General features: G+C 41.0%; 1 protein-coding gene across 1 annotated transcript in view; it reads right to left on the bottom strand.

Annotated features, from left to right (window-relative positions):
* The window catches only part of CORO1C (coronin 1C), a 72,488-nt gene that overhangs the window by 32,953 nt on the left and 14,315 nt on the right, over positions 1-25,220 (bottom strand). Inside the window, exon 2 of the mRNA XM_045791505.2 lies at positions 11,957-12,156. Coding sequence (XP_045647461.1) covers positions 11,957-12,151 — 195 coding nt within the window. The 5' untranslated portion in view covers positions 12,152-12,156. The remainder of the gene's footprint in view (positions 1-11,956; positions 12,157-25,220) is intronic.

Here is a 25,220-nt window from a genome sequence, read left to right as displayed (position 1 = left end):
GTACATGAAAACTGGAGGAAACCATACAATACTGGCCTTATATGGTAAAGATGTGGGTGCATCATTTCCGAGAAACATTTTGCACGAGGATCTAATGAAAATGCATTTCTCGTTCATACCCATGACACAGCCTCATTCATCATGCAGTGAACAGACCGAGGAATCCATGTCTAATTGCTGGCTTGTGAAGGACCACTCAGAAGAGACATCCACTGCCAGTCATGGGGAAACACAGCTCACCTGCACCTCTAAGCAGCAAATACAAGTGAATGCTGAGGCTGGAAAAAAGAGTTACAAGAATTTAATGCCAGCCTTTTTTTTTTTAACTAAATGGTAATTTATTTTAAGTACTATCAATCAGTTTTCCAAGGCTCACATATAGAGTAATTTCATTCACTAACTCCTCAGGTCACTGTCTCATTAAGGAATTGTCACACCTCAGCTCCATCATCTAGAACATCACCCCTTTTCTAGCATGGAATTGAAAGTTTAGCTGAGAACAGTCTGCCACCATTTAGACTCCCTGCCTTAAGTAATGTTTAAAAATTTATCAATTACTAACTAGTCTCAGCCACTTGTCACAAGAGAGCTCTTATTGTAGCTCTCTAGCTAAAACTCCAAGTGGTGGGAATTGCCAGCAAGTCAACTCAAGTGGCAACATGACCAAGGTTACCAACGGCACTGGCCCCGTGCCTAGCTCATAAACTTGTGGCATATTAGTGAAATAGGTCAGGGCACTGGCTTATGGACTGTCATTATCTAAAAGATCCAGCGGCCTGCCCAGGGCCAAGCAACATGAGCCCCAGGGAAAATTCAGCCTCCAGAGTGTGTGTACTTGCTGGCACAGGGGAGAGGTGTGACAGCACAATTTCCATGTGGCTGGCCCGAGCTGAGGCTGATGGCTTTGACATGCTCCAGCCTGTAACCCTCATGGTGGCAGAAAACCACCTAGACACTAGCACTACCATTTACTTTGGGTTTGGGGAGAGTTCTCAAAAATTTCAAAGCAGCCACAAAACTCAACAGAGCTCCTGGAAACTGATGCTTCAACTAAACCCAGAGTTAGGCAATGATTTCCTCCAACAGGCATTTTTGGGTAGGGGAAAGTAAAAATCAAATTTTAAGCACCGGTAAATACATTACATCACTGCTCTAAGAAGGAATGTTTGTGATTTTAAATAACCTTGCAAACGCATTGCTCCTGAGGCATACAAAGTTCAGTGTAACTCTTATGACATTTCTGGTTGTTAAAGACACTTCCCATCAATTTCGATGTGAAACCATAACTTCTCCCACTTAGAACTCACAGTGTGTCTTATTTATTTCTCACACCTCATGTCAAAAAGGAATCCACACTTAGGAAGTGCACTCGTCCTACATGCCAAGGGCAGTACTGTGCAATCAAAAACTCTAAATATACACGAACAAAAGTGTACAGGAGTCTGTCTCTATAAAGGAGCTCCACTCTGCGATGTGTTTTTAAAGGAGCTGATGGAATATCACAGAGGAATCCGCACGCATTTTCACCCTCCTGAACTCTCAAAATTCAACACTGGGAAGCTTGCCCATATGACCCTCTGCATATATAAAAGATCATTCAGAATGACTGTTTATTAATGTAACAACTCCTAACATGATAACTGTTTCTGATTCACACATTAGTTTGCTCAATATTAGGCTGAAGATACTACCAAACTGGAGCCACGGGAGCCCCTAGTGGGTACTTCAAAATGTACCATTTTGTTAAAGCCACACAGCATTTTTCCCAGCAGGCTCACTCTTTCTCACAATAACATAGGTTTCCAAAAAGTTAATAAACTTCCATGGTGTTAAAGTGACACGTGTTAATTTTATCAGCCAAATCAAGGACTCCCCTTTAAGATGCCCCACGTATCCCTCATACGACGTCTTTCTAGCTGACATCCCGGAGTTCAGGCATGCAGACCCACACTGTTCCAGGGTGCCGGCTTCTGACAGCAGTCCACACCGTCCCCCTCCTCTAGTCCTGCATGGCAGCTCCCAGAGCCTTTCCAAATTCTGACCTGCAGTCATCTGATCCAGCTGCTTTATATTCTGTGCCTATTATCCAGACTGACTCCAGCACCCCCGGATATAAATGCCTAAGAAGCCCCTCCCTATCCTGACTCAAGGAACAAGAGAAAGATTTTCCAAACTGTCCATCCCTACTTTATATTTATCTATTTTAGGAAAAACTGCTGATCAAAATCACTTCATATGCCCAAAGTTCAATAACATAATCATTCTGTTCAAGCTTTAAAAGAACTTTTGTAAGGCACTGATAATGACTCCTTACTGGCCTCGGAGTAATACACTGAGAATTCTTGAACTCTCAGCAAGGAGAATGTAAGTCAAACATGTGCTCGGAAGCAAAGGAAAAGTTTTGAGCCCAGGCATAAGGGCTCCATTCACACTGTGCAGAGTTCAAAGGAACCCAGAAAGGATGTCTATTGAAGTTTTTTTCAACTTCCTTTTTCTTGTATCAGTATTATTTATGTGGATACATGTTCTGTTGAAATCTCTTCGGGCCCTATTGCTCCACATGAAGACACTACAGTGTCTGTGATCATGGGACAGGGCAGAGTGGCACAGGGAACATGACAAGGACTTCTGCAGCAGACTGGAAAGACTGAGGCACAAAATATACATCTTGTCGACAAGCTGGCCACCGAGAGTGACAGCTCCTGACCCGGGACTAATACATTCTGAGGAGGTTTTACTTTAAGGGAACCGAAAACACCAACCTTGAGGGTAAGCGGAGGTGTCCTGGAATCAAGCACGCAGGTTGGGTTACCCAGTCCTGTAAAGTAAGGGAGCTCCTAGAGCTGCCAGAGAACGGCAGGGCGGCTCTGTAGAGAGCTCAGCTGCCTGTGAGCAAAGAACAACAGGCTTATGGGCATAAGAAAACATGCCAAGCAAATTATTTGGCATCATGGGTCCTCTTTAAAACCTGGGCTAATACTGCATAGACCATTTTAAAGTTCATTAGAGATATGAGGGAAGTTACTGTAAAACTATGGATTTCATGATCAGAAAGCAAAACAGTGGAAGTTAACGTTTCCTTGCTCAACCACGCCTAAATATGCAATAGTTCAAGGAGACACTGTATTTCCTAACTTAACAATTTATAAAGTGAAAACCTCATCACTACAGACAAGTAATTCCATACACTTCTGGTCTGAGAATAAACAAAAGCTAGGAATCCAAGATGAGGTAGAACCTAGTCAAAATAAAATTCGGCTCGAAAGAAAAAGCTGAAAAGCAAAATAACTACGGATGTAAGTGCAAATATAGGAAACCAAAACAAATAATTCAATTTCAAATCAGAGAGTAATCAGTTGCCTAACTCCCTGTACTCAGCGAATGACACTGGGGATTTCTCCCCTAGGACCTTCTGTGATGACGACGAACTCCAGAGCTACCCCTTTCAGTTCAAGTTCTGCAGTGGCTTACACACAAGCTTCAGAATAAAAACCACCCGCCCTGAAGTAGAGATGAAAACCAGAAAAATACTGTAATTTTTTTTAAAGGTAAATGTCTTGGGCTCCACGGCAGAGGCAGTTCCCACCTTGCAGCAGTTATAAACAAGCGGGAGTATGGGAGTACAGACCCACTTCAGTAGACTGTAGCATTTACTCATGACTTACAGCTCAGCCAGAAAAGAAACTCTAGTCACTGGTCCTCTAAGAAAGCTAACATGTGCTCCATCACTCACCCTCCCAGCTCAGCCTCCCCTGGACTCAACTCAGGTCCCACCCTAACAAGTACAGATATTCAACTTGGCTGCAGAAAATTTGCTACATATGGTTATAAAGGAGGCTTCTGGACAAATCAGGACTGTAGATATTTGTCCATTAAACCTTGGGTCTATTTCAGAGTAATGTGTGTTCGGAAACCTTTTCTTCGCTGCTTTCCCAGACTTAGGTTATGATGTTTACACAGTGAGGGCTTTCGCTAGCAGCACTTGCCTGTGTGCTTAGCACAGACTCACGCTCCAGAAAACCAGCAAAGAGTTAAACGTTCTTTGCACTTGACTCAGTGGCTTCCCTTCACCACACACTCCCAGATCCCACCATTCTCCGAGCCACCAAGCAGCCAATCAAAGCAAAGGAAGGAAATTATCCTGGCCAGCTGACAGCCCCAGAGCTCTGATGGCCATATATGGTAAAAACCACTGTCAGAGCCCTGTCAGGCCTACAAGCCGGCTGCTGTGGACATATCAGTGAATTGCAGCAGCAGGAGAAGCCGGCCAAGGAAATGTACAAAGGACAGGCGGCCTGCTCATCTCCAGGGGAGGAGGATGGGGAGGGGAGGGTGGAAGCCGTCATCTGCCAGGGCACACTCTGACTCACAGCCACTCACTGTAATCAAAAATAGCCCCAGGGTACATTGTGAGGTTCCTTCTGCCAGGACTTTGTGCTCCATTGTTAACTGGGGGTGAGCAGGGTATGCCCCCTAAAAGCCCCCATAGCAGGACTGTGGAAAACAGTCACTGGGAGAAAATGAAAGGGCCCTTCTGTGGCACTTCATGTGGTAATGAGGCCGTGCAGTGCTCCTGCGGCTGGCAGCTCGTGACATAATTTGGAAGTCATTGTTCTGCACCTGGTGCCGTCCCCCTGCATCCTCCACCCCCACCCCCGCCTTGCAGCCTTTCACCGCCCATACAATTGACAGTTTAAGGTGCTCAGTGCATCAGACAGCCTCTATTTCAGGAGGCAGTGAATGGGCATCCCGTGACACATCAGGACACTGGCAATGAATAAAATTCCCTGCCCGTAACACCAAAGCGACCATGTGCCAAACGCCCACATCTGTACAAAGGGCTACTGGCACCGCTCCCCTTGTCCAAGCTGGAGCACTGCTATTTGTGGGAATGAAAACTGCCTGTCAGCAGTGTACAGTAAGGGGGAGATGCAGCCAATGCAAATCCAGCAGGTGCTGGCAGGGACGGGGGTCACAGAGAAAAGCGCCATCGGGAGACTGCCACTCCTTTTGAACTAGCCCATGAAAGACGGCACTTATCAGCACGGTGCCTGGCGCTTAAAGGAAGCCCTCCATAATGTGAAGTGCTGCGATTTCATCTCTGTGGCTGTCTCCTTGAGGCAGGGTATAGACCCAGTACTTTCCAAACCTAAAGACAATTCTCCCAGCTGACAGAACCAAAGCCCTGACAAGCTAGTGTTTTTGTTATTAAGCCTTCTAATGCCAGAGAAAGAAAAAATGCAAAGGATTAAGTATCAATTAGACCCACAGTTTCTATACACCCCCCACCAAAAAAATCTTTCACTCAGTAGGGGGAGAAATGTTATTCAAAAATATACATGTACAAATCAAATAAAGACTCAGAGGTCCAGGTTCTCATCCATGAAAGACCCCATACAGCTCTGGGTAATCACTCAGTCTGAGCTTCAATTCCCGCACCTGCAGAAACAACTAGAACAGCAACCCCACCCATGCAACAGCTAAGACCATTTATGAAGGGGACCCTCCAAGCACATTCTGAGGTCATTTTGGAGTCGTATTTTTATGAAGATGACATGAAGGCATTGCCTTTTCCCCTGAAGAAGACGTAGGAAAAATGCTATGTGGATCCAGTTACGACAATAATCCTAAAATAGAGAACAGTGCTGCTTATTTTCTGGTTCTTCTCCATATAATGATCAAGGAAAACACTAATTTTGCACCATTTACACTGGAAGTGATGGGACCAAAAGGACAAAGGAAATGGTTTTTCTACCAAAAAGCTATCCTTTACCTCCTCTTAATCTCTCCAATCAAACATCCAATTTCACCAGTTTCACTGAACGCCCATCTCCACACCCAGAGATCCTGGAATATGAGAGGGGAATGGGACTCCCACTTCGTTCTCTGTCCTGCTGGGAATTGAGCACCTCTTCAAACTCATCGGCTTAGCGAATTGGCTGGGCTCCTCTTCTGTTTCATCCCTAGCTCCTACACACAGGAGAAACCCGAATTCCAACAGGACCTTTTCTATGATGTCTTCCTTGACTTATGAGCCTCAGTTGGAACTCATCTCTCATTAAGGTGTCTGAGAACTTTATATACACACAAACTTCCCCATCAGAGAGATCGAGGTCAACTGTTACCAAAGCTTTTTAAGAGCAAGAACCCAACACAGGTCCTGGCACAGAGTACTCAAATGTCTAAGGAATGAGTATGTGAATGAATGAATATGACTTTTTTAAAGTACTGTTTTAGACTTCACTAAAGCTTAAAGAACAATTAGCTCTTTATATATGCTCTGATAATATTAGTGATAATATTTTTTAAAAATAACCTTTACATGTAATAAATTCATTGCAAACATTTTGAAAAAAGTACAGGTAATTATAAAGTAGAAAATAAAAATCACCTTCAATCCCACCATCAATGTTAACATTCCAGACTTTTCCCCAAAAACCAATAACATAATTTGAAATTATACATAGGACAGTGGCTATGACCTCACAACACATTTTTTAGGTTCTATGATAGTATCACGGAACAAAGGATCACCAAATTTTGCCACGTAACTTCCTCTTGCTACTGCACAGAACCCCTCAATTATCCATTTAAGATTTATTTAAGAATATTACCTGTATAGACAGTTTAAGAGATATGTGGAAAGAGTGCCCAAAACTCCCAGAAGGCCTTTTAGGTCACTGTAAGTATCTCATCTATTCATGCATTGTGTGACTTACATGATGAATCAAGTGCTATATCCTCAGAATACATGAATCACTTATCAATTGCTGCTTAATAAGTTACACTAAAACTTAGCTGCTTAAGACAGTAAACATTTATTGTCTCAGAGTTTGAGGGTCAGGAGTTCAAAAGCACCTTATCTGGGTGGTTCTAGCCCAGGGTTCTCATGAGTCATGTGTTAGCCGGGGCTGCAGGATCCACTTTCAAGACAGGTCACTCACAGGGTTGGTCAGCTGATGCAGACTATCAGCAGGAGGGCCTGTGGAACTCTCCACAGAACTGCTCGAGTCTCCTCAAAACATGCTGCTTCCCAAAGAGACAAAGCGGAAGCCAACATGCTTTTAGTACCTAGCCTCAGAAGTCACATGCCATCAACTCCACCATATCCCAGTGGTTACATAGTTCAGCCCAATTTAATGCGGGAGGAAACCACACTAGAGCATGGATACAAGGAGGTGAGATCACTGGAGGCCATCCCGGAGGTCTACCACACAAACAGCCATCGGGTTTGCATCCTCCATCTGAGTGAATGTCAAGAGATCAAGAGACTATAATTGCAATCATTCTTCCCTTATCTGTTCAGTGGCTAAGAAAATAATTATAGTACATTGTGATGATGCAGGATGTGGTACCAGCACATGGACAAGCAGCTAAGGGAACCCAAAGGACGATTTTCACTGACTCAGTGAATCAGAGATTACGTCTGAATTGGATACTGAACAGTAAGAAGAGGTACTTAGAATTCTGACTGAAATGAATCAAGATAATCTTCCTCAATAAGTAAGACAGAATAACACTCTAAAGCAGCCCTTGTCAACCCAGGTTCTATAAGAAAATTAAGTCCAAGTGCTCTAAGGCAGCAAATTCATGTAATGAATTAATTTCCCTCCTATACATCTAGAAGGAATAGCATGTCCCATCCTTGAGAGAACTAAGAAAATATTTACTGAAATGATTTTCTGTAGGACTGAATTCTTTCACAAAACCCTAGTTGAGAAAGACTACCAGATGAGCTGAAAAGATAGTTCACAGACATAAATAAAGCCGTGTCACAAATTCCTACACACAGTTCCTAAAACAAATGGGAGAAACATAACCGTGTGCAAGAAAGTACTGCACAGCTATACCAGAGAAGCTAGAAGGAGAGGGGATAGTTACCCAAAAGGGTAAGAGGCCTGGCCACACCCAGCCCACCCTGGCCCAGAGCAGAGCTGCCTAAGAGGCAATTACTGGGAGGATGAAATCAGCCATCACTCCAGTAACCCAAAGTAAGAACAGTGAAGGGAGGAAGGGAGAAAGCAATTAGGGAAGACAGGAGCCCTCCAATTTGCATGCTCCACCTAAGTGAATGTTAAGAGATCAAGAGCATAGAATTCTAACCAACTCCCCCCCACGCTTGTTTTAAGTTAGGATTTACATGTTCACCGTGATCTGAAGCTTTAATGTGTATGTGCACGCACACACATGCACCTTCCCTCAAACACCGGTGTGTATGAGCACCACGGTTCAGGACAGGACTGGGAATGCCTCACCCCACATCACCAGTGCAGCTACTCCACACAGGAGAGGCTTGTTCATGCCCACATGGTACAGTACACAGGGAGCTCAAACCTGTATGCTGATACAAGGCAGCTTGTGTCACTGTGGGGGGAAAAATCCCTACAGCCAAAACCACAAAGCCAACTTCTGTTCTGCAAGACTGCTATTATTCATCCTCTGAAAGACCAAATAGTAAGAAAATGTATTAAGCCACACCCTGAAAGTCATGACAGCACAGCATGCCACAGCCTGATGGGAGCATTACAAAAGAGATCCTGAACCACGTGTGCTAACCTAAATCACCCCACCTCAGGGCTCAGTACCTTCTGTAGTCCTCTAGCAGTGACCTCCTACAATCCCACTTTCTCTAATAAAACCTTCTTAACGAAAACCTCATAAACCATACACTTAAAATAAATACACATTCATTCCTAAGCTTGCCTCTTGCTACGTATGTGTTTTAATGTACCTGCCCTAACACTGTGTCTATTTTAAGTCCACAGAGATCACGATTTTCCCAGAATCTAACCACAAACCTCACGAAGTAGCAATAATAAGCCCTATTTACTGTGGACACTAACTAGCTTTGAAGATAAACTCATGGAAGGCCATGTTTTCAAAAAGGAACCTTTGCGGAAGAGTCACAATACATCTCAAGATTGATACATGCATATTCAGTATTAATTTGTACAGAGAGCCCCAAAAGCGTCTCCAAAACTCACCTGCCTGTCTATAACCAGGAAAAAAGGGGGTGGGGAGCATTAATAGAAGTCTCTGAGATGGCTATTAAAAACCATGCCCATCTCCTACAATTCATGTTTAAAGTAATCCCAGACTGCTAACAACACATACTGGAGCCCAGTACACATCTGGAGCATCATTTCTTGCCATTTCAAGCATCACTTCATATTATATTTAAGAATTTGGTTTTTCTTAGCTTTGAACAAAAGCAGCACCTTATTATAAAACTATCTCAGAGATGTCAAGAGACTGAAGTTGTAGGAAGGACAGAGTGACATATCCATGTCCTACTGCAAGTCTGTAGCTGAGCCAGGACTGAACCACCCCCAGCTCCCCAATTCCCAGACCTGTGTTCTTCCTCTATGCCACACTGGCCCTAAGGGCTAAAATACAGACACTTTAATACACAAAGTCTCACACAGTACATGTGAACCCATCAATTACAAAGGTCATTAACACCAAGTACTGACCTTATTTCCAATGGCTGGGCTTAGTTTACGCCAATGTCATCTCCTCCAAAACAAATTAATATTTAAGGACCAAAGCCACACAGACCATATTACAGTCTGGGAAAATGACCCTTGAGGTTCTTCCAAAAACTAACACTTCTTCCAAACACAGCACTTTTTAAAGAACTTATTCTACCTTAATTCCTATACAACTGGTAAAAGAACAAAATACTAATGCAAGTGAAAACCAGATCATAAGATCCAGTTGGCTTAGAAACTGCATACAGGTCTCCCTTAAATGATATAAATGAAACTCAAAGCTTCCTGTGGTTTGTAGAAGCAAAGATGGATTCACAGAGCCTTTTGTGAATGTGGAACTTGAAGAGAACTACCTGAAGTCAGAGGAAGATAAACCATTCAAAAAGTTTACTTTGGGGCTTAATTGGCTTGTTCCATTTCTTTGAAGCCAAATAAGTAAATAAATCAGTCTTAAATCTATCTCTCAGTCTATAAAAGAGAGAATAAAAACTCAAACTCCGAAACACATCATGGTACTCCGGTGCCTGATCCTGGTTGACAAACTGAGGTGTCCTCTCGGGTGGCCATTATAGAACTCACCACATGCAACTGACATTAAAGTCAAACTCCCACTCTAGAATCAGGTAAGCAGTTACAATACTGTAATGTATTATCTGCTGCTAAACAGCAATTTTCTCCACAGAAATAAAAGTATCTGAGTAGAAAATAAAAATTCAACTTAACAAAAAGAGTCCCCTTTAAGATATAATCAACAACTCTGCCAGTAAGAAGGTATGTTTGGAAACACTTAACAAATTTGTTCCCTAAAGGCATCCATCTACTATTTCTATAGTGAGATGGTCCTATTGTATAATATCACAGCAATCTGGCCACTGAAGTAAAAATCAGATGTTAAAATAAGTCAGTCATGACATCTGAGAGAAAGTAAAGTACAAGGGAATTGGAAGTTTTCCCACTGAGAATTTTCCCAAGGCAAAAACATCGAAATATAATGGGAAACAATACTTTGACAGAAATTCACTCTACTATAACCACTTTCAGAATCACATAGTCCATTATGATGAGATGTACCCGTAATATACATGGCTCAGACTCACAGAGACCCAATGTTCTCAGCAGAGTGGAAACAGCTGTAATGTGACCCAACACCTGCATCCTCACCGGTACCGAGCCCTTATCATTAGAGCTCAGGACTCACCCAAACTTATTTTCCTCTTAGAAGCCAACTAGAAAAGTATGCTTTCCAGGCTCACTTTCTCTCTTCACACCCACCTCCCGACCCCCACTTATCTGCAATCCTGGGATCTCCTGTTAAAGCAAGTACTGAGTTTCATCTACAATATTCAAGAACAGTCAGAAATTCACAAATCTCCTATCTTCTCCCCCGTACTGGAGCGGGCTCCCTGGAAGGATAAAGTCAGGAGACGGGGAAGCCCAGTAAGGTTGAAGGTCACATGTAACAACTTTCAGTAAAGATCCTTTATTTCTACCACTTATTTGCACTGCTAGATTCTATGCTAAACCTAGTCTTGTCCAGACTTGAAACCTGCATTGGTTGGGGGACATTTTCTTAAGGTCTCATCCCATTTACCATTCAAAAAACCAAAAAGTCTCAGTCTTCATGACTTCACAGGAGAAGGAGGAGAAGGAAAACAAAGGAGAAGGAGAAGAAGAGGAAGATTAATTTAAAAATTTCTGCTCGGGGTGCCTGGGTGGCTCAGTCAGTTGAGCACTGGACTCTTGATTTTGGCTCAGGTCATGATCTCAGGGTTGTGTGATCGAGCCCCATGACGGGCTCTACGCTGGGTGTGTAGTTTGCTTGAGAATCTCTCCTCCTCCTCCCTCTGCTCTTCCCCCTGCTTGAACACACGTTCGCTCTCAAATAAAATCTTTTAAAAAAATTTCCGCTCCTTTTAAAAATTGTACTCTTTGAAAAAACTTGTGAAAAGTGGATGATTACTAACCAAATCATAAAATGCCTGTGCCCGCCCATGCTCACAGCATCATTACAATAATCTCTTCATCCAGGGGCCCCTGGGTGCCTCAGCCGTTAAGCGTCTGCCTTCGGGTCAAGTCATGATCCCAGGGTCCTGGGATCGAGCCCCGCATCAGGCTCCCTGCTCGGCGGGAAACCTGCTTCTCCCTCTCACACTCCCCTTGCTTGTGTTCCCTCTCTCGCTGTCTCTGTCAAATAAATAAATAAAATCTTAAAAAAAAAAAAAAAAAACTCTTCATTCAGTGAAGGCACACCCAGAACAGAGTTTACCATTTTGTTTAATGATTCTGTTAGAGAAAAACTGATGTGGTTAGTGAAATGTGTGGAGTAAACCTCCGTTACATCAGAGTATAATGGTCTCCACAATCACAATTCTTAGTGAACTATCAATCCCCAAAGTTAATCTATTATGAAATAAATCGAGATTACCAGAGGGTGTCTAAGAGAACAGAAAAGTCAGATTACTTACCTTGTGCAAAGGGAGCACAAGGAATGCTCCTCCCCCACTCGCTTCTATGATAATGGCAACGAATCTGGGATTGACAGCGCAAAAGGAACTATCCCAGGTCACTCGAGAAACCCGGATGTCATCGTAACACTGGTCATTTTTCACCGCTTGTCCAAATACATGCCGAAACTTGCTCTGTCGTACCACTCGCCTCATTGTGTCTGTGGAAGAGCAAAAAGTACATTAAAATCCAAGCAGGAAAAAAAAAATCAGAATATGGCATTTTGTCTGCTCTCCTAAAAAGTAGCCAAATGGCAAACCCAAATTTCCTTTAGCAGCACATAACCCGAGAAAACAAAATGCGTCAGGGAAAGAATTACAAAGAAATGAAAAATTCCTAATTCAAGATCCAGAAACAGCTCATCAGTTTTAATTTCAGGAGAAAGATCAAGGCAAAGAATGAAGGAAAATTAGCCTCTCAGGGCTGAGTGGGAATTGAAAGATAATTCACTCCAACCTTCTCCTTTCATAGATAAGGAAAATCCAAAGTAAAGTTATCTGGTGAATTTGAAGCTAAAGCAAATCCCCCCAAACGTTATATTACTGTGGCTTTTTCCTCAGTCTGCCAAGGTAATTTTTCAGTTTTTAAGCATTTTCCCCAGACATCGGCTCTTGCTGAGGACTGTGTCTGCTTATGAGTGTTTCCTTAAGACCAGCTACGTGTAGTGGCAAATTCAAGAGACATAAGCAACCATCCTTGTCTTCAAAAGCCTTCCAACATAGGAATAATATCAGAGAAACTTAGAACAAGACTTCTGGTGCTAGGTGCTAACAGGAGTCTGACTAAGGCAGCAGACAGGTCAAAAGCTAGGTCTTAGAAAAGAATAGCAAAGATTTAAATAGAAAGCAATGTGATAAAAGTGTTATTTAGGATGACAAGAGGTCTAACAGTAGTATATTGGACATATCAGATGGGAAGAAGCTATAAGCAAGGTGCTGGCTGAACTGTGGCAGTAAACCAGCCTGAGAAAGTTCCAGAATGATTATAGCAGTAGCAGTCAGACAGAGGAAAGGAAAAACTCAGGGGGGAAATGAAACCAGGATGAGTTTTCATGTCAGAGCTGACCATTCACCACAGCCACTTCCCAAGTGACCAGGGGACCTGGGTAAGGGGAAGTGACACCAAGCCGGTGTTCCTGGGCTTCCTCATGGGTCACTTCAGACTCCAAAGTACTCCAGACTAGGTATCCCAGGGACATGTGCACTGAAAGCTTCATGCTTTGGAATCACCAGGCCTCATCTGATCCAGGTTTCCTACACCGCAGCCAATATAGTTTTCCTGTCTGCTAATATGCAGGACATTCTGTTCATATTGGCTAGGATAGAAGGGGCCTGGAGAAAACAGAATGGGAAATGGAACATGGTCAAACCTGACAACTCAGCTGAAAACCAGTACTCCTGATCACCATGCACAGAGGAAGGTGAACACCTGTCTACTCATGCCAAATGGGACACATGGTGGGCTGCTGCTAATTCCTTCCCTCTGATTCTCTTCCTCATGGCTCTGGGCCCACTGCTAAATGCAGAGGGAGATCATTTATACTTGCCAGAGCCTCCTTCTACACTTCCAAGGCATGTGCAAAAGTGGCCTCTTTCCAAGCCTGGGGCATGTGGCTGGGCTGAGGCAACAAACGCTTGGCAGGCAGCTGAGCACCCGTGTTCCTCAGCCCAGCTGTTGCCAGACCTTTCCAGCTGACTACCAGGACCATATACTTAGAGTATTTGGTAGAGGAGATGGCAAATGATTCGCTTCTACTTGGCCAGAGTCGGTCATTTGTGAAACAGCCTGAGTATTTCTCAAGTATGAATAGATAAGACAGCTTCCGTGGGGTAGTGAAAACCAAAAGAAAATCACATCCATACAAAAGTCAATGTACAGCCAGCTGGTCTCTGGATCCATTTCCCTATACAACCATCTGTACAAGTTAGCAAAACTGGAATCCCCACTGGTATCTTCCAGCAAGTGTTTCTAAGGTAAGTTAACGGAGTAGAAACGAAGGATTGCACCATATGTCAAAGAGTTATTATTGTTCATGTATGAATTTTTTACCGATTCAAAACATAAAAATCCCAATAGAAAGTTATACAAAGGACATGAAGAGGGGCGCCTGGGTGGCACAGCGGTTAAGCGTCTGCCTTCAGCTCAGGGTGTGATCCCAGCGTTATGGGATCGAGCCCCGCATCAGGCTCCTCCACTGCTTCTTCCTCTCCCACTCCCCCTGCTTGTGTTCCCTCTCTCGCTGGCTGTCTCTCTCTCTGTCAAATAAATAAATAAAAGCTTTAAAAAAAAAAAAAAAAGACATGAAGAGGTAATCTACAAAAGAAATACAAATGACATTTATCTCCACTCCTTCCTGAAATCCTAATAAAATGCCAAAAAAGGAATAAAAGTAGATAACACCGAAGCACAAGAGAAAGAACACTGGAAAAAAGCCTACGAAAGAGCAAATGTGGGGATGCCTGGCTGGCTCAGTGGGTGGACAGTGCGACTCTTAATCTTGGGGTTGTAAAAGTTCAAGCCTCACATTGGGTGTACAGATTTCTTTAAAAAAACAAAATCTTAAAAAAAAAAAAGTAAACGTGACAAGAAAATCTGAAAGACAGAAAGCGATCATGCACACATAACTGACGGAAGTGTGAATGTTCTCCACTCAGCTGAGTGCCTCAGGAGGAGAGGCTCAGAAAAGGATGCCTGCCAAGGCCCATCGTGAAACCCCAGAGCACTGAGAAGAAAAGCTGTGTATCTCTAAAGACAGGGATGTGGAAAACAGGCTGCAGAGAAAACTGACTGAAAGCCTAAGTTAAGAGCAGCTAGACACTCAGATACCCTCCTCCAGTGCTGCACGATGAGGGCACTGCCCCACGCCAGCCTCAGCAGAAGCCAGGCTGCAGGCCCTGGATAAGACATCACCAAGCACAGGCGCGCACAGGTATGAGAAGGTACCACTGACAACCTGTTTCTGTACAGTGGAGCCTTGAGCCCTTGTTCTGGGGCTCCCAGAACACTAGCTGCCAAGCCTAGCTACCACCCGCCCCACTGTGCAGGAGATGAGAGCTAACCTCCCTCTGTGAGCTCCACCACTCAACCAGCCCCTCCACCCACACAAGGCATCAGGTCAGCTTTTTGGGCCTCCTTTGAAATGTGAATGAATGTTTGAAGAGGGCCTTTAACTTAAAAAATAGAGACAATTTTCCCTCTTTACTCAAATAGACCAGATACCATCTAATCTCACCAACAATATGAATATGAATATAAACATGTAAAGTGCTTTGAATGTCCTCATTGAAACGCATTATGTAAATCTGCTGGCTGACGTCCATACTAAAATACCTTTAAAAGTCATTTCTATATTACGCATAGTGACAACTTACTTTCATCCTAACCACATGGAGTCAGAATGATATGCAGGTTCTTTTGCTACAACCATGGAGAAGAGTGTTAGCCACATAGCAGAGTAAGTGAGAAAAGACAGTACTTCCAGAGCACTGTGCTGACTGAAGCCAGATATGTCCAAGTGGAACGTGACATATGTGAGCCCATTTACACAAGGTCGAACCTGACCTGGGCTCAGCCGTCCACATGTGGCACAGCTGCTTTTGCTGCACACAATAGAGAAAAGCAATTTAGAGGGCAGGCTCCACAGTCGGACAGCCTTGTGAGTAAGAAGCACAGCTGTATCATTTACTTCCTGGCAAGGTTCAATAGGGCAAGTCAGTATCAGATTCTCTACCTGAAAATGGGTACAATACATATGAAATTGAAGTTATTATTAAATGAGCACTTGGTGTGGGGATTGCGGTTAGAGACACATAACTATGCAGTAAATGTCAGCTATTGTTATCCGAGAACTTAACAGAAGTCATTCGGATTAAGATCCCAGTTTTGCCACTTACTAGCGAATTACTTATTAACCTTTCCGAGCTTCGGTTTCCTCTTCTATAAAATGAATGGACTGATACCTATAATAATTAAAAACATCATCTGACAAAGCCTAAGTCCAGATGGTTTCACCACCGAAGCCTATCAAACATTTAAGGAATTAACACCAATTCTTCACAAAGAACAATTCCTGCAAAGAACAGAAGAGGAGAGAATACCTCCAAACTAATTTTGAGGCCAGTATTATAGAAAGATATCACAAGAAAACTACATCAGTATTTCTTATGAATACAGATGCAAAAATCCTCAACAAAATACTAGCAGACCAAATCTAGCAACCTACAAAAAGAGTGGGACTTGTCAGGAACGCAAGGTAGGGTCAACATCTGAAAATCAAATCATGTAACAAATCAATCAAATAAAAACAAACATCATAAGATCATCTCACACAGATAAAGCATTTGACAAAATCCAAGACTTTCATATGATAAAAACACTCAACAAAGTAGGAATACAAAGGAACTTCCTCAAACTGATTAAAACAACAAAACAAAACAAAAGCCCCACAGCTAACACAATATTCAATGATGAAAGATGCTTTCTCTCCAAGATCCAGAACCAGACAAGGATGTATACTCTTGCCATTTCTATTCAGCAATGTGCTAAAGGTTCTAGCCAGCGCAATCAGACAAGAAAAAGAAATAAAAGGCATTCAGATCGGAAAGGAAGAAGTGAAACCATCTCTGAACATAGATGACATGATCTTACATAGAGAAAATCCTAAGAAATCTACTTAAAAACTATCAGAATAAGTTCAGCAAGGTTGCAGGATAAGAGATCAATACACGAGAATCGACTGTATTTCTATACACTCTAATAATCTGAAAATGAAATTAAGAAAACAACTCCATTCACAGCAGTATCAGAAAGAATAAAATAGGAATAAACCTAACCAAGAAGGTGAAAGATTTGTACACTAAAAATGACAAGACACTGCTAAAAGAAATTAAAGAAGACCACAATTAAATGGAAAGACATCCTGTGTTGATGGATCAGAAGACTTAACATTAAGATAACAATATTCCAGGGAGCCTGGCTGGCTCACTTGGTAGAGCATGGGACACCTGATCTCAAAGTTGTGAGTTCAAGCCCCCACAGTGGGCATGGAGCCTACTTTAAAAAAAAAAAAAAAAAAAAAAAAGCAACACTCCACAAACTGATCTACAGATTTAATGTAATCCCTATCAGAATCTCAGCTGACTTTATAGAAATTAACAGATTCTAAAATTCAGATGGAATTGCAAGGGAACCAAAAATAACCAAAACAACCTTAAAAAAGAACAAATTAGGAAGACCCATACTTTCTGATTGCAAAACTTACTGCAATGAAAATCAAGACAGTGTGGTACAAGAACAAGGACGGACATGTACATCAATGGAACGAAATCCAAAGTCCAGAAATAAATTCATACATCTTTGGTCAAGTGATTTTCAACAAGGATGCCAAAACCATTCAATGGGGAAAGAACAGTCTTCAACAGAAGGTGCTGGGACCACTGGACAGCCACATACAAAAGAAGTTGGATCCTGACCTTCACCATATAAAATAATAAATTCAAAACAGATCAAAGACGTAACTGTAAAAGAATTAAAACTATGAAACGCTTGAAAGAAAACACAGAAGTAAATCTTCATGACCTTCAATCTGACAAAGGATTCTTAAATATGACACCAACAAAAGCACAAGCAACAAAATAAAAGTAGATAAACTCGATTTTATCAAAGTTAAAAACCTCTGTGCTTCAAAAGATACCATCAAGAAAGTGAAGACAATCCACCAGAATGGAAGAAATTTTTTGCAAATCATGTATCTGATAAGGCACCTGTGTCTAGATTATATATGAATTCCTACAATTCAATAATAGACAAATAATCCAATTTAAACGGAATCAAAGAACTTGAATAGATATTTTTCCAAAGAAGATATACAAATGTAGGGGCGCCTGGGTGGCTCAGTCGTTAAGCGTCTGCCTTCGGCTCAGGGCGTGATCCCGGGGTGCGGGGATCGAGCCCCACATCAGGCTCCTCCGCTGGGAGCCTGCTTCTTCCTTTCCTGCTCCCCCTGCTTGTGTTCCCTCTCTCGCTGGCTGTCTCTCTCTCTCTGTGTCAAATAAATAAATAAAATCTTGAAAAATAAATAAATAAATGTCCAATAAGCACATGAAAAGATACTGGACATCATTAGTCATTATGGAAATGTAAATCACAACCACAAAGAAATACCACTTCATGATCACTAAGATGGCTAGAATCAAAAAGTCGGAGAATAACAGGTGTTGATGAGGTCGCAGAGAAATCAGAACCCTCATACACTACTAGCAGAGTATCAAATGGCAGAGCTATTCTGGAAAGCAGTCTCACAGTTTTTTAAGTGATTAAACAGTTACCATATGACCCACAAATCCACTCCCAGAAATACACCCCAAAGAACTGAAAACAGGTATTCAAACAAATATTTGTTATGTGAATGTTCTTGGCAGCATATTCACAATAGCCAAAGGGAAGGAACAACCCATAGGTTGGATACTCATTAAATGAATGGGAAAACAAAATGTGGCATACTCATACAATGAAATATTATTCAGCCATAAAAAGGAATGAAGTAGTAATACACACTACAACTTGGAGGAACCTTGAAAATATTATGGTGAGTAAATCACAAAATTCTACATATTATGATTCCATTCATAGGAAAGTCCAGAACAGGCAAATTGACAGATAAAGTAAATTAGTGATTGTTTGGAGGGGGATGGGGAAGGGAGATGACAACAGGGGAATAAAAGGTTACAGCTAACAAGTACAGGGTTTCTTTCTGAAGTGATGAAAATGTTCTAAAATCAACTGGTGATAGCTGCATGTATTTATCAATATGTATACTAAAAACCATTGAACTGTATGCTTTAAATGGGCAAAAAGTATGGTGTGTGAATTACAGTTGACCCTTGAACAACATGGGTTTCAACTGCATGGGTACACTTGCAGATTTTTTTAAAATAAATATAGTACAGGACTGTAAGTGTATTTCCTCTTCCTTATGATTTTCTTAGTAACACTTTCTTTTCTCTAGCTTACTCTACTGTAAGAATACAGAATATATCATATAACATACAAAATATGTGTTGACTGCTTATGCTATCAGTAAAGCTTCCAGTCAACAGTAGGCTATTAGTAGTTAAGTTTTTGGGAAGTCAGAAGTTATATACAGATTTCTGACTGAGCAAGGGATCAGTGCCCCTAACCTCCATGTTGTTCAAGGATCAACTGTGTATCTCAACAAAGCTGTTTTTTAAAATATCCGCAAAGTACCTAGCATAGACTCTGAAGCATAGTAAGCACTGCTCGATAAATGTTAGCAATCATTATTGAAGAGTCCCATTATAGGTTTCCCTGCCTGAGGGGAAAAGGGCCAATCAATCCCCTACTGATTATGGTCCAAGAGTGTAACTTTCACATAAGAGAACTAGCATCAGTTATCATGGACCCTTTACAAAATTTTATGTTCTCCTACCTTAGTACAGTATTTATTACACTTCAATTTCCCCCCAAAGGAAAAAATAAGATCTATCTCAACTTCTCAACTCCCCTGCATTATCAAATGGCATTAGTGTTTCACTGTTTTTTTAAATGCTAAGCTATGAATTTCCAAATTAAGATGTCATTATCAGCCAATCTTAGTTCTTCTATTAAATAATCTTACCCTAAACTATACAGTTAAAGTATCCCCTAAAACTAAAACACTTTATAAAGAAATCTAATTTTCAATTAAATTAAAAAGAATAAATGAAAAAATCCTAAACTAATACAACAGACAAAGTCCAAGGAGGTACTAAGGATAATTTTAAATTTCTTGCCAGAGTTCAACCTTGAAGAAGTTGCTTGCTCTTTTGGTCTTTCAAGTACAAATTCTTAAAAATGCGTAGGGCCTTTTCTTTGCAGTTGTAGGATCATCAACAGCAGTAGAGCGAGAAGATGCAGCAATAAGTCATTCATTAAGCAAATCAAAGAAAGAAATGTTTACAAATTTCAAAATAAATTGACTTCAGATGTGAGAAAATGCAACACGGTTTTTAATTTCCACAAAATGTAGGAATTACAAACCTTACCTAAGGCCTTTTAGTATGAAACTTCTCATTCTACCCACATTTCTAACAAGACTGGGACTATCCTAAAATGGTTTTCATTGTAATAAAAACTGATGTCTTTGAAAGACATGAGAACATGTTGACAGCAGAGGCTCAACTATGAAATGCTCTCTCTGGGATTTAGTTGAAACACCTACTTTATTTTATTTTTAAAGATTTACTTATTTATTTGAGAGAGAAAGAGCATGAGAGAGAGAGAGAGATCACAAGCAGGGGGGAGGGGTAGACAGATGGAGAAGCAGACTCCCTGCTGAGCAGGGAGCCTGACACAGGACTCGATCCCAGCACCCTGGCATCATGATCTGGGCCAAAGGCAGGTCATGCTAAACCGACTGAGCCACCCAGGCATCCCTGAAACTTCAGCAACATGGGCAGTCACCTGTAATGATGTAAGTCCCCAGGTAATACTGAAAGCCAGGAAAGAGGATTAAGATCAAGGACTTGACTGTCTAGTGACTACCATAATAAATTTATTTTTTTTTAATTTCTTAAATCTTTCCTGTGGTTGCACTTATTTATCTTGTAATTGGAAGTCTGTACATTTTGATCACCTTCACCCATTTCAGCCACCTCCCTTCCCCCAGTTCTGTTCTGTTTCTATGAGTTCTGTTTTGTTGTTGTTGTTTTAAACCACATAAGTGGGGGCATCTGGGTGGCTCAGTCAGTTAGGCATCTGATTCTTGATCTCAGCTCAAGATCTCAGGGTCATGAGATTGAGCCCCACATCAGGCTCTGTGCTCAGTGGAGTCGGCTTGAGATTCTCTCTCTCCCTGTCCCTCTGCTCCTCCCACCTCCATGTGTACACTCTCTCTAAAATAAATAAATCTTTAAAAACATGTAAGTGATATCATACAGTATTTGTCTTTCTCTGTCTCACTCATTTCACTTAGCATAATACCCTTAAGATCCATCCATGTTGTCACAGATGGTGAATTTTTTATGACTGAACAATATTCTCTCATATATATATGTATATATATGTATACACATGCATATTTATATCCATACATACATGTTTTATATATATATGTGTGTATATATATGTATATATATATATTCAACAGATGAATTGATAGAGATGTGGTATGCGTATGTGTGTGTGTATATGTATATACACACACACATACGCATACATACCACATCTTCTTTATCAATTCATCTATTGAAGGACACAGGTTGTTTCCAATTCTTGCTATTATAAATAATGCTTTTTTTTTTTAAGATTTTATTTATTTATTTGACAGAGATAGAGACAGCCAGCGAGAGAGGGAACACAAGCAGGGGGAGTGGGAGCGGAAGAAGCAGGCTCCCACAGAGGAGCCTGATATGGGGCTCGATCCCAGCACCCCGGGATCATGCCCTGAGCCGAAGGCAGACGCTTAACGACTGAGCCACCCAGGCACCCCTATAAATAATGCTATACTGAACATGAGGGTAAATATATCTTTTCAGGATAGTCATTTCATTTCCTTTGGATAAACACCGAGAAGTGGAATTACTGGATCATACGGTAATATCAATTTTTTGAGGAGCCTCCATACTAGTGGCTACGCAAATTTACATTCCATTTTCTTTCCATAATGGCTGCACAAATTTACATTTCCACAAAGATTTCTAATGAGTTGATAATACTTAACAGCACATCTTAGGAAACAAAAAAAAATTTTCTTTACATGTTGGGTGATCATCTTAAACAAGAACAAGCTGTTAAAAATAAGGTCTATCTCTATGGTTTAGGGATTTATTTTTAAAGATTTTATTTTTAAAAGTAATCTCCATACCAAACATGGGGCTTGAACTCACAACCCTGAGATCAAGAGTTGCATGCTGTATCAACTGAGCCAGCCAGGTGCTCCAAACTTATAAGTGTCAGAGGAAAGTTTGCAAAAAGTCATACTCAGAATAAAACTTGCGTCTTACAGTCAGTTAATAATCTTCAACCTCAAGGAGAGTGTCAAGTCTTAAGGTACTGCCAAGTTATACCTAGAAAATTTATTTCATAGGCCATACAAGAAATGTGTTGGGTGTTAGGACGAAAAAATGTAGACAAGACAGGGTGTTTATACTGTAATGGTACCAAATAAAATACACTAAAAACACCTGAGTAAATGTTACTACATTTTCTCTATTCTCTCTACTTCCATCAATCTCATAAAAAATGACCACAATTTTGACATTTTCCTGTTTATTGAGAAGTTATCTGTTTAAAGATTCCAGCAGATGTATTTCTACGGTTCATATGAAAGGAAACACATCCTGCTAGGAACACATACAGGAAAACCCCTACTAGTAGCAAAATCCTGCCCAGCACATTTACGGAGACTATTCCAGAGCATCAATTACCCCAGTGCTCACAGAGTGCTCCCTTGCCAGCAGCAACCGCAGGAAGACTCCAGAATGTCCCAACAGGGAAAGAACGTGTTCCCTCTAAGTTGTTGCCTTAATGGCAGGCACTTTTCAATGTGGGAGAGATCGGATGCATTTTTTAAAAGAAAATGACAAGTAAGATCATGGATGAGGAAACAAACACCCTAAAATCAGCTATTTAGATGGCAATACAGACAGTTAAAATTGCTTTTAAGCTGGAAATGGAATTTGTAAGCCTATGTAGAATACACATTCACAAGAGAGCAGACACCCAAAGCAAATATGGGAGGTGCTCCGATTAAATACAAAAATTCAACATTCATCATTTCTGGATATGAGATGGCTGAGCTGTTATGAATTTTCTTAAAATCTACCAGTGACACTCGAATTCATCTAACAAATCATTTTAACTGCATCCAATTCCTCAATTAACAGATTCATATATGACACATTCCAAGGAAAAAATATGTCTAATTTACCTACTTTAATAGAAGTTGTTTTAAAAAAGAAGAAAAAAGATCACATGCAACGTTTCTTATAAAGCACAACAGACAGACACACAACAGACCTCCTACACAGCAGCAACAGCTAAAAGAGATGCGGTCTCCACTGATGACGCTGAGGTGCTGGGAAAAAAAATGTTTGGTTTTTTTCCCTTGAAAAATGGCTGACCACTTAAGACAACTGACTGCAAGTATGGAACAGCCTTGATGTTGGTTCAATTTATTATGACATCGAGAATGGTAAGAACACAGGGGGGAAAATCACCCTCATTCCTGCCTTCCAAGTAGTCTCATCCCATTACCATTATTCACCCAGGTAACAGGCAAAATGCCAAGGAAGCATCAATTATAAATGTACTTTGTTTCAATTCAATGACCCATTATCATTTTAGCTTTTAAATCTTTTCAGGAATGAAAAAAAAGAAAACACAAGTAAGATCCACCAAGAACCTTTTCCACTCCAGGCTCGATCCTCACAGAAGCCTGGAGTGGAAAAGGTTCCAAAGCTCATCAATCCCAGGCCCTTCATTTTCCGCACAGAAACATTATGGGACTTGCCCAAAGATAAAAGACTTCTAGAGAGACACAATGACCTTGAACCACAAAGTACAGGGCAGTTCCACTTCCCGCCCCCTGAACTTTCATACTTTTTCGATGATAAACTCCCCATCATACATACAATTTGGCTTTCCCACGTCAGCCAACAATGCCACTCAGAGCTCTTCTGTGGGGGTGTTGCCTCCACAGTTCATGGTTCCACTTGGCCTGTTTGTGCCATTTTAAATATGAAATTGCATTTTGCTCACATTTTATAAAACACAGAAACTGGCTGTAAACATTTAAAGACAGAGACAAGCAGCATTAAACATGCCAAAGGAAGCAAACCTTTACTTCTGATTGAAAACCCTTAGGCTTCATGCCAGAGGACTATGCTCTCTCTTGTTTAAGAATAGCACAAAGGACATGCATAAAAAGCTAGAAATGTATATATCAAGGACAATTTCTAAAAGGCGAGGTATAATGAACAGGTTTATACTTTTTAAAGCTTTCCAAAAAAAGAATTCTTACTTTTACCTTTTGCAATTTTGTTGTCATTTTATGAACCTGTTCCAGAGAGAAGCTAGGGACTCCTGATGGTGACAACACTCACTGATGATTTGGAATAGAATGTGAAGCCATGAAAATGACTGCTAAAAATGAAGTCTGATGAGAAATGAAATGAGCTATAGAATGTAAATCAAATCACCACAAGGTACACTTCAAACATCTCACAATTTCATGTCATACTACATCTCAACAAAGCCCAAATTTTAAAAATGAAATCAGCACATAAACAGCAAAATAGCAACATAAAGATCCTAAATGCAAAAAATAAAAATCTTCAAATTAACTCTCACACTTGAATTAAAGAGCAACCCTTTATCAACTAAAAGATGCCCTAATAGGGCCTGTAACTCACTTAAAATATAATAAATAATAATGACATTACAGAAATTTTACAGGTGTTAAAACATGAGATTATAAGTTTTCAGGGGTCATCTCTGGCTCTTCGATGACAGAAATATATTTTTGTTACTGCACTATCAAAATAAGAGCAGATTTTTTTCCTGCGATCATGTGCAAGGATGACGTGTTTGCTATTCCTTGCATTCTCCCAATTTGGTGCTTATCGCCAGCATCTTCATAAACACAACCACCTCTCCCCATCCCTGGAGCTTTGAAGAAGAATTGCGTAAGAAACCTCCAACACAGAGACGGAGAGGCAGGCCCTACCTGCCCGGGGAACACTGGGATCAGATTCAGAGGCTGCACCATCTCCCTCAAACGTACCACAGGAGACTAGTCTCAGAGGCCGAAACTCTTCTCATCAAAGAGCCAAATTAATCCCAAGAGTTCTCATATCAACTGTAGAACTTTTACAGACATGACTGACCCAGCAATCTCACTTAAAAATTAATGATGAATGTGTTTCAAAATACTCTCTCTATACCGATGACCTACTGTCTTATCAACAACCGGTAAAAAGCACACGGTATGAGTGTTCAAACTTGCTAAGTCTGTTTCTACCACTTAATCAGATGGAGTTACTCTTGGAATAAAATTTTAATAATTCTTTGCCAATATACTTGTACCAGGAAATGAAATTACTGGATTCCCAGATCTTTCGGGGGGTTTTTAAAGACATTTTTATGAAGATCTTCATAAGGTAGTCATAGGCAAAACTAGCAATGTCAAAAAAACAAAGTAATCACCTTTCACTGAAGAATTTGTCT

Source organism: Ursus americanus, chromosome 30 (assembly GCF_024610735.1).
Source record: "Ursus americanus isolate L20-20 chromosome 30, mUrsAme1.1.p, whole genome shotgun sequence".
Lineage (NCBI taxonomy): Eukaryota > Metazoa > Chordata > Mammalia > Carnivora > Ursidae > Ursus > Ursus americanus.
The sequence above is the reverse complement of the archived record's forward strand: the minus strand, read 5'-3'. Positions and strand labels throughout refer to the sequence as shown.